Genomic DNA, 17,404 nt, shown 5'->3' with positions numbered 1-17,404 from the left:
GATTGGTTGCAGGTTATGCTGAATAACAGAATAGCAACGTTGTACAAGCTAACAAGACTGATGACTCGAGTTACTTGGGAAGTAGGCAAGAACTGATTTACATAACTGTACAAAATTTCATCAGTTAAAAATAAACCATCTTGCAAATATTCAGCAAGGAAAAAAAGATGGAAATTCCGCAGTTATGGATACCAGAATCCTTATGTTTCCACACAAGACATGATCTTAATCTTAATTTTTATGAACCAAATCTGATTCTGTTGAACCAACTTTTACTCAATTTTGTCGCTCTTAACATACCTTGATATGAGCGAAGATCAGGCCGTAATTCCTGAGCACTTCTGAATGCTGTCACAGCAGCATCCGGCCGGTTCATTGACAAAAACACATTACCCTTGTTTACATAGGCCATAGCAAAATGAGATGAAAGGTGAAAAACTTCCTCACAATAAGAAACCTAAATGGAACTGCATACATATCTTTCACAAAGCTTACATGTTAATACCTTCATTATATGAGCAGTAATGTGTCTATCATCAATCCGAAGGCTCTGTATGCAACAAGAGTCCATGAAGAATATGTTTATCATGAAAAATTATAAGAATGCAATACAATGATGGATGCAAACGAAAAAACACAAACCTTTTCAGTGTATGCCAAAGCTCGACCCTTCTCATTCTTCCTATCCCATAATACAGAAAATGCGACACAAACTTCGACTCGTGAAGGATCAATATTCACCAATTCATGCACTACCCTGTTTAACTTCGACTGATCAGTCTTTGTCTTTAGAAGCATGGCATACTCATCCATGTAGGTTATAACGTATGGATCAATGGAACGAACCTGTGCAAGACTGAAAACATCACCATCTTAAAGAAAAGAAAAAAAACAATTTCTTATGACAAATCTGCATCACGTATCCAAGCTTACTTTCTCAAAATTCAAAATGGCTTCTTCATTCTTTCCAGTAATAGCCTCCACCTGCAATTTCAGTAGAAACAAGTGTCAATTTTAACATAATAGAGATGAAGGAGTAATCATAAGATACCATAGTACCATACTCAAAGACAGAAGCAGAAAATGGAACAATGAACCAACAGAACTCTCGGTAGTTTTCTTCTAGAAAGTCGTGGATTAAGTTTTTTTTCAATATGTCAGCTAACATCAGCAAGGACTGAGAGTCGAATCATGTCCAAGACTAAAACATTGTCAACAGATACAAATACTGGCCACAGATTGGTGGTAAATGACAAAATTTGGAACCACAGGGCCTAAAACATGAAAAGGTTATAGAACCACATTTCCAATTTCTTATATAGCTCCAGATGATTATAGAAAACTTAACAGCAAGTCGGCCGAAAATTGGGGTACAAATTTGGGCAGAAAATCTGGTTAGAATTTGTTCGCAATAAACTTTCAGTTTCCAAGAATAATCCAACAATTATTAAACTATATTTAAACTAGGGTATATCCCCAAAGAAGAACAGTAATTATAGTAAGTCTACTGAAAAAAGAATGAAGCACAACCAGGAGGATGCAAGGAATTTCTATCTTGTTAACATGAGAGAATTAAAACAAAAATGATAATGAAAAAAAGGGCTCGAGAGGACAGAAAGGTAAAGCAATTACGACTCTTTCTTCTGGGGGGGTAAAAGAACCATAGTTGTTGGAATCATTAGTGGGATCGGGATCAGGAACGGATGATCAGGAAGAGGCTAGAAGATCACTATGGTTGGGAGCATCAACTGGGATTGAGATCCTCAAATGTTAGGGTTCTCGCTCCCAACCTTTTGGGGATCTTGATCCCGATCTTTTGGGATCTCAATATCAACCTTTTGGGTATTTTGCCTCCAACCTTAAAAAGTACATATGTCTCATAACCATTTTTAGCAAAATCGAACCGAAACAGTTAACCTTATATGGGGCCAGAAGCAATTTAATCAGTAAACCAGCCGATTCAACTGTTCTAACCGGACAAGTCCCGGGCAGCAAAAAAATTGTTAAAAAATTAAAAAAGTCGCAAAAAAAAAATCTACTAAAAAATGAAAAACATATAAAGAATGATTAAAACAAAACACATTCAAATGAAGTTGAAAATTAATGAAAAAAATGGATTTTAAAAGTGAGTATTAATGACCAAAACAATTTTTAATATTTATTATAATGTAAAAAATATTAAAAAAATGTATAACAAATCAAATTCCTTATTTTTGAGATTTTATAGACATTTTTTTAAAATTTTTATTTTTAAAATACAGGCCGATCACCAAAACCGCTTGAAACAGGAATCGGCAAGGAGCCGGTTCCAATATAACGGGGCGGTTACCGGTTAGATCACCCAGTTTTTTTAACAATGGTTATAACTATATATACTCTTTAAATTAGGAATCTCATTATTGAAAGTCAACAAGCAATGCAACTACATTAATGTATAGTTGCATTACTAGGTGACTATAAATAATAAAATTATTAGTTCGATCGTTATCTTGGTCTTTGAGAAGGGGAGCAAGATCCGTAACAGTGGCAATTGAGATCCCAAAAATTAAAAATTCAGATCCTTTGAAGATCGCCCCTCCCGGAGTGCTGGAGTAGGATTGCCACTCAAGTTGGAAGATCCCAGCAACTATGAAAAGAACAATGATTCGCTTTATCATTTTGATAAGTAACTCAAATTGAACTAAAGCCTATAGTTGCAGGGAACTTTATCAAGTGTTGGCAATGAGGCAATCTCCCATCAGAATCTCATACCAACGATCCCGGACCTGGATCCTGAGTGAAGCTCGCTTCTCCCCAATCCCATCTTATAAGGATCTCAATCCACGAAAAAGAGGGATCTTGATTCCTTTGGAAGAGGATCACGGCCCCACTGAAAATGGGGTCTATCACGGTTTGAAGGGCTCTCAGTCCTAAGGGGAGTTTCAAAAATTTTGAATTTTAAAGCCGATGTCTTGGATTTTGTGCTATTGTTTTATTTTTTGCCAAATTTCTAGCTAACAACCACTGACGACAATTTTGTTATCTTTTTTCATAGTCGTGGCTTGCATAAGTGGTTGACAACTAGCAAACAAACTCCGCAACACCAGATTTTTTCATAGTCGTGGCTCGTATAAGTGGTTGACAACTAGCAAACAAGCTCCAAAACACCCGAGTCAGCTAGGAATTGGGGGGGGCTCCACAGTCCCGGATGGTCCCAATGAGGGGAATCCCGAAGGTTGTCCAGAGAAGAAAGGTGACCAAGATGCCTTTTGTAGAGATTAAAGTTCAGTTTGAAGATATTATCGAGCCTCCAAATGCAAGGAGTAGCTTTAGTGGCCAATGCAATGCTGTTAAGGGAGTAGCATTCAATGAGGATCAAAGGCCCACACTCTGTTCAATAAGAAAAGTTTGCATAGCATTGCAGGGACTCTGTGAGTAAGTCATAAGCAGAGCCAAGAGGACCAAAATAGTTCCAATTGTGGGTATGATATAAGCCACCGATGCCTGCCGGACCTGGATTTCCAAGGGCACTTCCATGGAAGTTTAATTTTGTGACACTGAGGTCAAGGGCCATCCACAAAGGCAACCTGGAGATGACACTTGGGGCCAAATGAATGATATGGTGCCACTAGATGAGGAAGTCCAAGGAACAAGCCGCTGAAAACTTTGTTCAAGGAAGCCCAAAATACAATGATAGAGGTGCATCTATGAATGATGGTGGGTAGGAGAGACGTGGTGCCCACAAACACCCTTGTTTTCACTCAAGCCAAATGAACCAGATTTTGGCCTGGATGGTACAGAAACCATAGCACTGGCAGCTGACCAGGGCAATGAAAAAAGATCTTCAACCAAGGGAGGGGTGATCAAGCTTAGGGCAGAGAGGTTTAGACCTGGGGGAGTGGCAAAAAGAGGTAAGGGTGTGACTCCTCACTGGCATAGAACATGGAAAACCTATTAGCAAGATGTAAAACCCCCCTGTATTATTATATTGTCAGCAGTTCGAACCTTCTGCAGAATGGTGAGCAAAGAAAAGGCTTGAAGCTTGCATGCGGCAGAAGGGAGCCCTGCTGTATTTGCTGTAACTAGTGCAGATGCATAGTTGGACAGGACCTTAAAGAAGGAAGAAATAAAAAAGGTACCATCGGGGGAGTGGGTCCAAACAATTTTTTCTAAACCCGAAAGGGTAAGAAAGAAAGCGTTGAGCATGCTAAAAGAGCAACGAATTGGCACACTTCATTCTCAGAGAGGTCTAGGCAGAGGAGGGGAGTCTGAACCAGTCTACATCTGCCATGAGAGAAATCTTTGGAGTCATTGTTTGGGCAGCATTGAAGAGGGCTGGGAATACGAGGTCAAGGGTTTGATTACCCAGAGCGCACAAAATCTGACAAGTTGAAGTTGAGCTGCCTAATCACTCTCCAAGCACTTAAAGCCCTTTCGGAGGCAGGGCCTTCAGAGAGCAAACCAGATTCATCTGTCCCATATCTATAAAAGATCACCAATCTCCAAAAATGATCCTGGTTGGTCACCATTTGCCGAGAGCTGTTTTGGTCATTTGAAGATTTCAGAAACCCAAGCTGCAGGCAGATCTGGGTTGACAAACCTGCTCGAATCTGACCATATGAAACCTGTTTATGATTGCAGCTCCATTTCAACGAAAATCACACATAAGTCGTTCTAATTTATGGGACACTGAAACCAGCACACAAAAGAGGGACATTTAGAATACTTGAATACTAGCCAAGGTGCATTTCAAGGGTGATCGCCCCCTAGGGTGAGGAAGCAGCACTTCCAAATAGCCAGTTTCCATTCAGAATTTTCAATGGTAGCATTCCATTGGGACTGCTTTGATTTACCCAGGCACAGCGCTAAACCAAGGTATTTGCTTGGAAGGATGTCTGTGCTACACCCCATCCTTCAGGCTAAAAATTGTGGACTACCATGGTTCAAGGCGACCAATGAGTTTTGTATTATCAGAGACAAATTTTATGATAAGACTCACAAGGACAAAGTATTATCCGAGAGATGGAAATGATGCATCTGCATTCATGATAAAGTCACAATTATGCACCTTTGCAATTTCCAGCAATATGTGGACATTATTGGGAAAACGCTGCAGAATGTCAGAGAAGTGTTCAAGAGCACCTGTCCAATCAACAAGAACAAAATCAGTATGTACAGGGAACTTTATTAGAGACATCCTTATTCGAGAAAAAAAAATAGAATTTTGTAAATCTACAAGTCAAGCAATTCATATAGACGTAATGTGTAGATTTATCATTTTCCCTCTAATAGTGAAGTATACCACTTAATAGTGAGAGGATACCCAATTATGAAGGATTGATAAACAGGATCACAAGGCATTCATTGTCCATCAGCCGAAATAGGAAAACCCGATACAGGATCACTCTTGGAGTTCACTTCATGCATAATACATTGTGAAAGAGTTCCTCCAAATTAGCAAATGAATCCATATGGTAAATATGAATAACTCTGTAGATGCTCCAGCTCGACAGACTATAAGTTTCAATATATTCCCAGCTCCGTTTCAGGCACTTAGAAATGGCATGTAAAATGGAAGTTAGACGACATGAACGGAGGCTGTCAAGGCACTGATGTGTACCCTGTAACTCCTTTGCCCAATCCTTTGTCATGAGTTCCACTGACTTCCATGAATGAAATACGTAACAATTGCTTTCATTGGACTAGTAGTTTATATAGTGTAACTTTATAAGTCTCTCTCAAGGGATTGCAGTTTGTTCTGCATCACTAGACACAAAGTCCCTTCATTCTCTTTTGTTCATGCACATGGTAATAAAAGAGCCACAAATGCCAAGTTTCTTATTTATGGTGGCAACGCACCCCCAACTTTGGTGATTTCTTGGTAATTTACAGGTGATCCCATTCTATATCTGAGAACCTTTGTACTCCACGTATCCATTTTCCCAATGTTCAAAAATACAGATTCAGTCGACTAAGCAGCTGGGCGGGTGTCTACGAGAGTCTAATTCCTTAGGCGGTCCATCCATTTAAGTTGGGTTATAGGTCCTAGGGATGTGGTTTGAAGGGTTTGGTTGGAAGCCATACACCACAAATTGTTCTTGGAAACCTTTCAAAATAAAAAAATACAAATATAATGTTATCTAAGTCCCTGATACATCATACATATATGATACATCAAATATAAATTTGAATTTGAATTGGTGAGTCCAAAAATAAAACTAAAAAACTATCAAAAGATCGCAAAATCAACTTTCTACATTATCAGTTCATCAACGCCAATAAACAAGAAAAATGTACAAAAATAATGGAACAAAAACAAAATAAGAACAAAATTACATTGTTTGCCCTTTTCCAATCAAGAGACAATTATTAGACCAAATGACCAACCAATAAACTATTAAAAATACATTTCGATTAAGTTCTTTAGAATTTCATTAAGATTGGGTTACCTAATCTTAACAAAATGCCATCGATCACAAACCCAAACCCACTCTTGAATAGGAAGAACAAATTCAAACATAAACTTGAAATCAATTACAAAAACAAAAAACAAACAAGCAAAAAAATATAATAAAATAAATAAACCCAACATTCATATAAATCAATAAACCCTGAACAAAAGATTTAAATCCACTAAACTTTCAAGACAAGCAAACTGGGAAAAATCTTGGAAAAAAAAAATCCAAAACTTGGACAAGGTCAAAAAAAAATTACAATGTTGCAAAAAGTCTTGAATCTCTAAAGTTTGGAAAAGTTTCTCTCTCTAAAGAGAGGCAAACTGGTTTTGACAGGGTTGCAAATGCCCCAAAAACCCTTCCCGCACCCTCCCCAAACCCCCCTCTTTAAATAGGGAGGAAACGTACCTAGATGCCCTGGGCAGAGGGCATATTTTTCTGCCCTCTCGCCAAAGGCTCGAGGTGCCACCTAGGGACCCGGGCAGATGCAGATGCGTAGGCACCTCACACCTAGGCAGCCTGCCTAGCCTCCCATTGGTGCAGCAATGCCATTGGCAGGTGAATTTTCAAACCTTGCATCTTCCAAATCAAAACACCCACTGTTTGACTTTCTTGGTATTTCATCATTTGGGCCCAAATTGCATGCTATGAAACAATTCCAGATGTACATTGATCTAGAATAATTTATAATATAGGAGCAAGAGAACTTACTGCAACTACACATGTCAAGCAGACGGAAGAATTTTGAATAACTCCCTACAAGGATACAAGTGGTTTTCCCTATCATGAGCAGGCAAGACTGCAAGAAACGTGTTTGTCACAGATTCAGCAGAATACAAAATGACCACAGAGTTTTGAGCTCAGAAAGCCATTATAGAGACTTTCAAGTTTCAAATAGGCTAGAACGTTGGGTCTACCCTTGAAGCAATAAAATACAACTATGCTCCAAGAATTAGAAAGTTAAGTAAAAATCAAGGGTGTAGCAAAGTTCACTGTGAGCTACAACAACCATGAATAGTGCCCTCGTGATATACTTTCCAAATTGGACCAGGTGACATCCATAGTTCAATTTGGGGAAATATTTAATAAAAATGTTTTTAAGCCTTCCACGGAAAAACATATAGTTTGGATGAAGTTTCAGGGGTGAGGTAAGGTTCACATTAGCTATAGTAGTCAGGTATTAGGTCTCATGGTTAATTTCTGATTTGGGTCCAAATCTGGAACAAATCAAACCAAACTTGGTGAAGAAACTTCGAATGATGAAATAAAAGGTTTTGGATAAGATCCAGGAGGATTGGGTGAAATTTGGAGTGCAACTGCAAATTCATTTTTGAAGCCAAGAAAGGCATATGCGCCTCTTGTGATGAACTCGACATGTAGATCCAAACAGTGATCAAATGGGCTGAAATTTGGTGGAAAGTATGAATCAAAGCTCACAAGTGTGCTGGTTAAATTTCAGGAGAGAAGGTTTTAATGTACCTTGGAAAGATCACCAGGATCCATGGGTTGTGTGAAAATAGGGCTCAGAACAAACTATCAAGGAGAGATTTAATGGCACCAGCATGTAGTGCAACTTTGTCGGATTACTTGCTCAAGTCTGATGAAGACCTAGAAAGAGTCTGTTTGGATTTCACGGTGAGCCCTGTGCCTTAGCTTGTGCTCTGCTCTTAACTATTGAACCCAATTTTTTTAGGGAATCCAGGTTGCAATGGATTCACCTAGAATAAGTTCGAAAGCTTCAAACAAAGGTTTCCAAATTCAAACAAAGGTTTCCAAACTTTCTTTTGATTAGATTTAGGTAAGTAAAGCCCGAAAATGCGACATTGGTTGAGTTTTATGGAAAGCCCATCAGTTGATCTCGGATCTAAGATACCTTCCAAGAAACGGAAACATCTAATGCAGTTGGACTCCATAAATCATTGAGATAATGATTCAAGAAAGATTTTGTGTAAGAAATCTCAAGTATGAAAAGATAAACCCAAGATAAAAGAGACTACAGACTTGGATACTTTTAGCAAGTGGTTGGATCTTCAAAGATCTGGAGATATACAGCAAAACTTTTGGTGAAATCAAGGCCATTGGATGCAGATTTTGATGGCATTACAAGGTCAGGAAACATCAATTTAGTCTGTATGTGAGTCATTTGATATAAGACCCAACTCTTCAGACCAAATCTGCCCCTCACAGTGAAATTTCCATTTTCAGAGTTTTGATCCTTGAATCTCTGGATCACATGTTTAATAAGGTACGTAATCTCTTGAAATTATTTTCTGATGTTTTTAGAAGACAGAAGACTGCAGAGAAGATTTAAGAAAACAACATTCCAAAATTTGAAGAAATCTTTAATGGGCATCCAGTTCAACTCTCTACACAAGGGTGTTTCAAACACAATGGGATATTTTAAAGAGAGCAGTCTAGCAGGAATCTCATGCCAGAAACTTGTTGATTCAAAGTCAAGACTATGGAAAACGCTTAAAAATACAGAGATCTTCATATTTCCAGAGAGATTGAGAGAAATAAATCAAGAACTTTACGCTAAAGTCTAGAGGAGTGCTAAAGATTGAAGGTAGCGGCCCAACACTCTTTTCCAATACAAGAAGCAAATGGAGTTTATAACATTCCAATGTCTCATGCCTGTAATTCTTTTTCTTTCTTTGAATTTCTTCAAAGCTTTGTAACCACAGATCAAAGGGGATCTCTTTTCCATACAAAGATTGGAAGTAAATGACACAATTGCTCACTAGCGTTTGAAATTTTTTAATAATAGCTCTTGATTTGTATGTGAATCCTGAGTTTGTTCCTTAATTCTGTGCTTCTTCTGGTTTGTTCGATTGGGATCTTATTACTTCAAAGATAACACTTCTAAGCAAAACAATACTATGAGTAGAAAGCAAGACCCATGGAGCCCTTACAAGGAAAAAAAAAAAAAAAAACAATAAAGCGCTCCTCCAATATCCAATCATTTCAACTTTCAAAACGCTAAAGTATATTGAAGATTTAGAACCTTCAAGCCAAGTTTGGATGTCCTCACATCCCAGTTTTTCAAGAATAACTCTGTTCTTTCCCCCACCTATACATGAACAGTAGTGAGAATTGTTTTCCGCTCCAGCTAGTAAGGCTGGTTTCTCTCTCCCTCTAATTCAAAAATTTCTGCAAAGCATTCCCTCGCCTGCTAATAAAAAGAAACCTGTTTTCCCAATCATGAGTTACCGCGTTCATGCATATATTTACAGAAGAGTCCAAACTGGGCCTTAGACTGGGGCCTCTCACCACATAACTGGCTACTGCACTTGCCTCAAAAAAATGCAGTTCCACTTGAATAAAATAGCTCTGCAAACGGCACCTCAGGTTTCCAGAGTGGAGCCAAATCAGGTTAACAGGTATAGCCCCAGGTCAACACGTATACTCACAATTCCACTATCTTGTCTTGTCATTCCATATCGCAAAGTTAGGAATGAAATTAGTTTCCTCAGTTCAAATTAGTAAAAAAAAAAGAAAGAAAAAGATTGCCTTGTTAGTACTGATGAATGAATACCTATAAAAACAAATAGCTCTCAACTCCAGCAGACATACTTTTATCTTGGGAAATCTAGCATTACCATTGTGCAGCTCAGGTTTATCATAATAAATAAATTTCGTCCACACAGAATCACCTAAAAAAAGGCTCCACATTCTAACTTTTACAAATCAAAAACCCTTGACTGAAAAAAATATACACCTCAAACTTACCTTTGTAATCATTTGAAGCAATGCAACAGTGAGCCTCCACATATCGCTGCATCATAGCCCAAAAAAGAATGAAATATTGAAACCTAAGTAAATACAGAAACTGTAATGTGACAACAGAAAGCAAAACAAGAATTCTAACACACTCATTGCTAGTTTTGAGTACATCTAACTAAGGATGGTCATACTTCATCAGATTAGAAGAACTAGAATTTAGTGCAAGGATGTACCAAACCATAGAAGAACAGATGCAGCTAGCCTAGAGTTCATAAGTGCTATGTTTGTTGTCAACTGTTCAGAACTTCCATTTATTTTCTACTTAATTGGTAACGAAACTTACATTCAATTTCATCTTAATGGTCATAAAACATCCTTGCTTTCACGTTACTGAACACCCTTTCAAGCCGTTATCAGGGATTGTGAGAATTAGGAAATCGGAAATTCCTGTTGGCATCTCTCATAACCAGGAATGTGTGTCTTCAAAGAGACAAAGCAAAAAATGACACCATTCAAGGCTCACTACCTTAGCACAAGCATTTTAATCAGCTCCCAATAGTGTTGAACCCTTTCGGCAAAGTATACTGCTATAAGTTATTTAGTGCTCCATCAATTAGGGACTCATGGCCTCACTGAGAGTATGGCCCTTGATAGTGTAGAATGGAGAACCAGGATTCATGTAGCCGGCCCCAGATAGTCGGGAAAGGGCTCTGATGACGATGATGATGAGTGCTCCATCAATTAACAAAAGAAGCAGAAACCCATGATTTTTTCCCATAAAAAAAAATTACTCAGGTCCATATTTTCAAATCTAAAAGTGCTACACAGGATATACATTTCAGCTGTAATTTGTAAAGGCTCTGTGACTATAGTGGATACTTTTTTAGCATAGGAAGAACTTCAAAAACTAGCAAGCTGATAAATTTACAACTGCTTTGTCTCTCTGAAGACACACTGGTTAAAAGGGATGCCAACAGGAATTCCCAATTCACTAATGGACATAATCCCTAATAATGACACTTGCAAGGGTGTTCAGTAACATGAAATCATGGATCTTGTCTGTTGGGATCACATGAGATTGGCGCCGAAAGACTTGCTTCACCAAGAAAGAACCACAAATAATTAGATAACACTTTTCCCATGTCTCCAGCACATGTGAACTCCAGTTTCACAGATCCATGCAGTCTGGTTCATATACAAGGACAAACCCATACCATGTAAAGGATGGACAAGGTCCAGCAAACACTGATATCATTAGCAAAATAAAGAATTAAATGACAAAAAAAAAAAAAAACCCATTTTATAGGGTATGCAAGAATGTTTCTAGCAAAAGAAAAACAAAAATGTCCCTCTTTACAATAGATATGTACCACAATTACCCAACTTAAAAGCGCAACCAACCACCAAAAAATCATCCTCAAGAGCAGGAAAATATGACAAATAGTTCCTGCACCTCATGCAACTTGATGAACTTCAACAAATTTCATTGATGAAATTGTCGAAGAAATTCAATTAGCACTTCAGAGTTCTTAAAAAAATGAGTTCCACGAACTACCAAAAACCTTAGCCACCTGAAAAGACATTACAATCAGAAGAGTCAACAGGAGGGAGAGTCAGCACCTACAGATATCATATCCGTCCCAAATTTCAGAAGAGACTTTCACACCAAAGAGAGACAACATACACAGATAAATCAAAACACCATAAGAGCACATGACCTAAAGCCGGAACCATGTTGAGAAAAATGGAGCCCTCATTTGATGTTAATAGGTTATAGAGAGATGCCGCATACTAAGAGCTCCAACCAACTTTTTTACACAAGTATCTTGAACAATTTATCTAGAAGTTGGAATTACAACAATACTAAGCCAGAAAGCTATGAGAAAATGAACCACCACTAATTGCAGACACCATATTGCACCTTTAGGAGAAACATACGAGAAGGACTAGTTGGGGCAGTCACTTCCAATCACTAATAATAAAATTAATTAAGCCCAAGGCAATACAAAAAAACATAGTTTTTAGGGAGATTGCAAACAAGAAGAGATAAAGGTCTTCTATGGAGACAGAATATATGAATCAACCATAGAAAGGAAGAAAACTAGACTATGACCAAATAAATTCATCAACTTGTCAACGAACATTTTCTATGAGAACAATATATCACCTGTAACCAACGGCTTACATCAAAATGGTCTGAAGGAGGCCTCCCACCCCTACTCAATGTCTGCAAATATCAAATAATGTATTAATCAATAAGTCAAGGGTTTTTAACTTTACTCTATTACCAAATATTCTCATACAATAGCATACTTTACATGGTCCATAGAAAAACCTTTTGGAAACAATATGGACTTCCACAACGTAATTCTAAGCTTATATTCACGTTTTCATGAAAAGTATTTACTATTAGTATTGTTATCATTTATTATCATCATCATCAACAACAACAAAAATACATCAATGAGTGAAACTCCCATGTGTAGGATAATCACCAAATATACAAACACCATATGCTCCAAATAAATACAATCAAGTAGTAAAGCCCCTTAACACAATCTGAGCATGTATAAGATAGCAACCAACTTTGCAAAAAGGAAGACAAATATAACAGTGAATCAAAATCAATCCGATTACCAAAGGTATACAAGTACTGAGAAGTACCAAAAAGAGGCCCCCCGCAAAGATCTCTATGCAGAAATGCATGAAGATCTGAGAGGCATCAAACAATAATGGAGGAAGAACAAGAACTTCTCCAACATTATCTAGGACTGACATCGCCATCCAAACAGTGTGGAGGTCATCTGTACAGATTGTTCAGATCCTCAAATTTCTAGAGGGACTGTACTCCGATTGCAAACCGAGAGTTTTGAAACCCATATTGAAGGCATTCAAGTATGATTTCAAGGCTTTCAATCGGTATGAAGCACTTCTCATGTTTTCTTGTTCTTACAACATCTCTTGATTAAGTGTTAAAATTCTCCAAGCAAGGGTATCATTTAGGGTGGATTTGACTTAGGATATCATATCAATGACCTGTTTTTAAGCCTCAGTAAGCCATATCTCGCAGATCTGAATTACACGGCTGAGTTCCAGTGCTCAATATTTCTTTTCATTTTAATCTGCTCAAAATATTATTTTTTTTAAACAAAGATCCATTTCTCTTAGGCCGCCCTGATCTGGTCTCTCTCTTTCTGAAGTTATTTGAGGATTAACTTCGTAAAAGGCAGTGTTTGAGTTATTATGGGTTTGGGCAGCTCTCTTTCTGAAGGTATTTCTTAATAGATATCAAAATTTGGCAGTCAGTCAAATTCCTTAGAAACTCGATGATCATCGATTGTTTCCTCATCTTGATTTGCATTAAGATCCCATAAGCTATGGAAATCGAAGACGTAAACATTGCTACCATTGTTGGCAATAAGAATGCAACTTGGTAATCCCAGTATTATCATTATTTCTAGCAAGTTGAACTGGGGGAATTATTTACCATGGTCTCAATCAGCCCAAATACTTTTGCTCGGAGGAACAAGTTCCATCATATTGACGGGTTTCGAAACAACCCAACCCAACAGACTCAGGATATAATGAATGGCGGACCAATGATCTATTTTAATGAAGTAGCTTCTGAATTGAACGGGGACAGCTACTAGGAATGGACTCATGTTCCTTGGTACAAAAAAAGAAATCTACAATTTGTATAAGAACAGTTTTCTTTGGGAGATAACAATGAAAAAGCGCTCCAGCTTTTAGAAAAGTACTTAAGAGTGTTTACAAAATATTTTGTTTTATCAGGGATAAAATTTTCATTATGAATTTTGTGTTCAAGTCAAGACTTTTGGGTCATTTTATTCATTGTATGGACATTTAATGTCCTTGAACATTAAATAAAAGATCATTTAAGAGGTGTGTGAGGCCCTTGAGTGGTCATTCATTTGACTCTACTTCACAGAAAGAAAGGAAAAGCCCCAAGCTTTTGACAACCTAGTTGGGTTAGAGAAGAACCCTAGGTTTCTTACAATTATTGCTTGTGCTTGGCCTGAATTACTATTGTTTGTTCTACTTCAATCCTCCTACATTAATTTGGTATCAAAGTTCAACTTTCTTCAACAACAAGGCCAAGAAACTACAACGAAGTGTAGTGTTTGCTGCTTTTAGGAAAGGATTTGCCAAATTCAACCTAAATCAACCTAAATCTTGATAATTGCACCGAGCTTGTATTGATTCTCTACCTAGATTTATGATTTCGGTAAACCCATGGCAGCAAGAAGGTGTCATGGAAGAGGTGGGAGGGGAGGCGGGGGGGAGGGGGGTGATTTGTAGACCTACTTCACAATGCCAAAGATGTGGCAATTAAAGAACTCAAAAGGCAAGTTCAGCGCCTCTCACAACAACTTGCGGGCATCATTCATGGACAAGACGATGATCTTTCCGCCAAAGGAGATTTCGATTACATCCCTTTTCACCCCCATGCTCAGTGTGAAGCGTCAAATGAAGCAAAAAGTGATAGAAGACCAAGACATGGGAAATATTGCTTGAAGGTTTTCGAGGACATTTTTATTTTGATGCAAGTTGTAACCAAAATCAAACAAGTTGTAGAAGAGGATTCACCACATGTCTTTGATACATTGCTCAAATGAACATCGAGATATCTTATGAGATTCGATCAATGACAAGGATCAAGAAGAAAATGAAGATGTTTTAGAACAAGATCTTGCTCATGAAAATATGGAGAGAAGGTAGCAAGGGCTGATAGAAGTCATGGCCTTTGAAGATCTCAAGGATGTCGAAGAGGCGGAGCATTGAAGAGATATAGGGCATTGGAATCAGAGTGGCACGGGGGAAGCGTGATCGATTCATAAACCACAATTTGCTACCTTAGATTAAAAGAGTAATGAATTAGATGTCGAGAAAGCCTATAAAGGCCAAAAAATAGGGTTTGAAATTTCCTATGAATTTTTAAAGCAATTTCAGGGAAAACTGAATTTGATAAAGTATGTATATATATACCAAGATCCGTTTCTTAAGGATTTCTTCTTACCACATATACCATTTGAGCCAACAAAAAAGAAGGTGGAGAAGGGAAGTTTTGATGTTAAATCATCTTAGCCTACTTAAAAACTCGAGGTCGAGTTTTCTCCAATCAGGGGAGATTGATGCAGGACAAAATTCTACAAATTTTTAATTTTTGTTTAATTTCAAAGGATGAAGATTTAATTTTAATTTCAGGACTTAGGTTTAGGATTTTCAAGTGTTTTAGAAATTTTGGGATTTTTAGGAGTTGTTTAGTAAAGTACTTAGAACGTTTATGAAATATTTTGTTTCATCATGGGTAAATCTCCAATGAATTTTGTGTTTAAGTTAGGACTTTTGGGTCATTTTATTCATTACATGGATATCCCTAGGCGCCCACTTGAACCCACCTAAGAGGCCACCCAGGGCCAGCGCCCCACTCAGGGGCGGAATGCGGCTCCTTGAGGGTATTTTTGGGTTATTTTTTAATACTAAAGGGGCAAAATTGTGGCTTTTAGGTTCATTTGAAACCTAAAACCCATTAGAGGCTATTTTAGAAAGAGAAAACCCAAAAAAAAATTCTACTGGGCTGCCCAAGTACTGAGCGGCCTGGACCACCCTGACTGTCTAGGTGCCGCCTAGCGTTTTTTGAAACACTGAATGGCCTTGAACATTAGATAAAAATACTTGAGTGGTCATTCACGTCACTCTATGAAATGCCCCAGGTTTTTGAAACCCTAGAGGGCTTAGGGAAGAAACTGAAGGCTTCTTCTAATTATTGATGGTGTTCGGCCTGAATTACTATTGTTTTCCTGTTCTACAATTTTTCTAAATCAATGTGGGGCTGGAAGATGATTGGGAAACATTTTGGAAAAAAATGGACTCCATTATTTCAATAAGGCTCCCTTGATGATGGGTACCAACCACATTGTGAGAAGAGTTATGACATGCTCGTCGTGGACATCCTCTTGTTAATATTACAAAGTTTTTGCTACCGGTATTGAGTGTTACTGATGACAACAGTTTAAGTTGTGAAGTGTGTTCTAAACAACGCCAACCGCCTTCTAAATAAGAGTCATGTCATAAGCCATTTGCTTTAATACATTCATGATCTTGGGATCCAAATCCAGTTTCTTCTTTTTCTGATTCCCATTTTTTGTGTGACTTTTGCTGATGATTCTCCTACATTTACTTGGATTTTTCTAATGAAATTCAAGAATCAAATTTTTTGAAAATTTTAAGCTGTATCATAAATTAATTGCCACCCAATTTGTGCCAAACTAAAGATTCTTAGGTTAGATAATGGGATAAATATATCAATATATAAATGTCCGGATACCTCCAAGAAACCATTTTCTTCATCAATCATTATCTCTTGCAATACCACAACACAGTTTGATGTTGCAAAAAGGAATAATTGTCATTTTTTGGAAGTTACCAAACCGTTGTCGATGAATGTGCATGCTCACAAAATTTAGTGTCAGGTTGTCCGTTTGGCAGCATATCTCATAAATTGTTTTACAACTTCTCCAATTCTTAATAATGCTTGTCCTAGTAAAAAATTAATTGGGCAACCATCCTTTGTCAACCATGTAAGACTCTTCGGTTATGTTTGCTTTGTCCATGTAAGGAAAACTGCCAAAGACAAGCTGGACGCCAGGTTTGTTCGATAATTTTTTCCAGGGTACTATCCTACTGAAAAGAGCCACAAGTGTTATGATTCAAAGGAAAAAAGACATTATGTTTCACACAATGTCTGGAACATGCCATATTTTCTAAAGAAAGATGCACTACATGAACCATTTAAGGGGAAGGTCATCACCACCTCTCCAGTTCAACTCGCTCTAAATGTTTCTGTATCTGAATCTGGTTCGCTTCATGTTCTCAAACCACTCCAAATTTCCGGCTCCACACTAAGTCCTTCACTCAAGGATGTCCCCAAGCAACCATCAAGACTCACCTACTCACAAAGGCAAAGGGAGCAAGAGCAAGCAAATTATGAACCACTACTCAATTTGCCTCCTCAAGAAGCTTCCCATAATTCATTGTCAATCCCTAAAGGTAATTCCTCTCCTATTATTGTTCATAAAGAAAAGCAAAATCTTCATCCTATTATTGTATATTGCTCTCTCCTCCCAGTATCATTTTTCTCGTGCTTCCCTGTATTCCTACTTTGTAATTCATCCAAAGTGGAGGGAACCCATGAAAGAGCAAAAACAAGCATTTTAGAAAATTCA

General features: G+C 37.8%; 1 protein-coding gene across 7 annotated transcripts in view; it reads right to left on the bottom strand.

The window, feature by feature from the left end:
- The window catches only part of APC7 (tetratricopeptide repeat (TPR)-containing protein), a 56,379-nt gene that overhangs the window by 17,181 nt on the left and 21,794 nt on the right, over positions 1–17,404 (bottom strand). For 4 of the 7 annotated variants that reach the window (XM_006855383.4, XM_088859252.1, XM_088859251.1 and 1 more), the window contains 7 exons: positions 12,325–12,384; positions 10,164–10,209; positions 5,048–5,121; positions 934–984; positions 643–846; positions 506–550; positions 301–394 (listed from right to left, as the gene is read on the bottom strand). In XM_006855383.4, coding sequence (XP_006855445.1) covers positions 301–394; positions 506–550; positions 643–846; positions 934–984; positions 5,048–5,121; positions 10,164–10,209; positions 12,325–12,384 — 574 coding nt within the window. Of the gene's footprint in view, positions 1–300; positions 395–495; positions 551–642; positions 847–933; positions 985–5,047; positions 5,122–10,163; positions 10,210–11,610; positions 11,720–12,324; positions 12,385–17,404 lie in introns of those variants that run through there. The other 3 variants (XR_016050009.1, XM_088859254.1, XM_088859253.1) reach the window with 3 other exon arrangements.

This window comes from Amborella trichopoda, chromosome 2 (assembly GCF_054954075.1).
Source record: "Amborella trichopoda isolate Santa Cruz 75 chromosome 2, AtrichopodaSantaCruz75HAP2 v2.0, whole genome shotgun sequence".
Lineage (NCBI taxonomy): Eukaryota > Viridiplantae > Streptophyta > Magnoliopsida > Amborellales > Amborellaceae > Amborella > Amborella trichopoda.
Note: the sequence above shows the minus strand (reverse complement) of the source record. Positions and strands in the feature narration are given on the sequence as shown.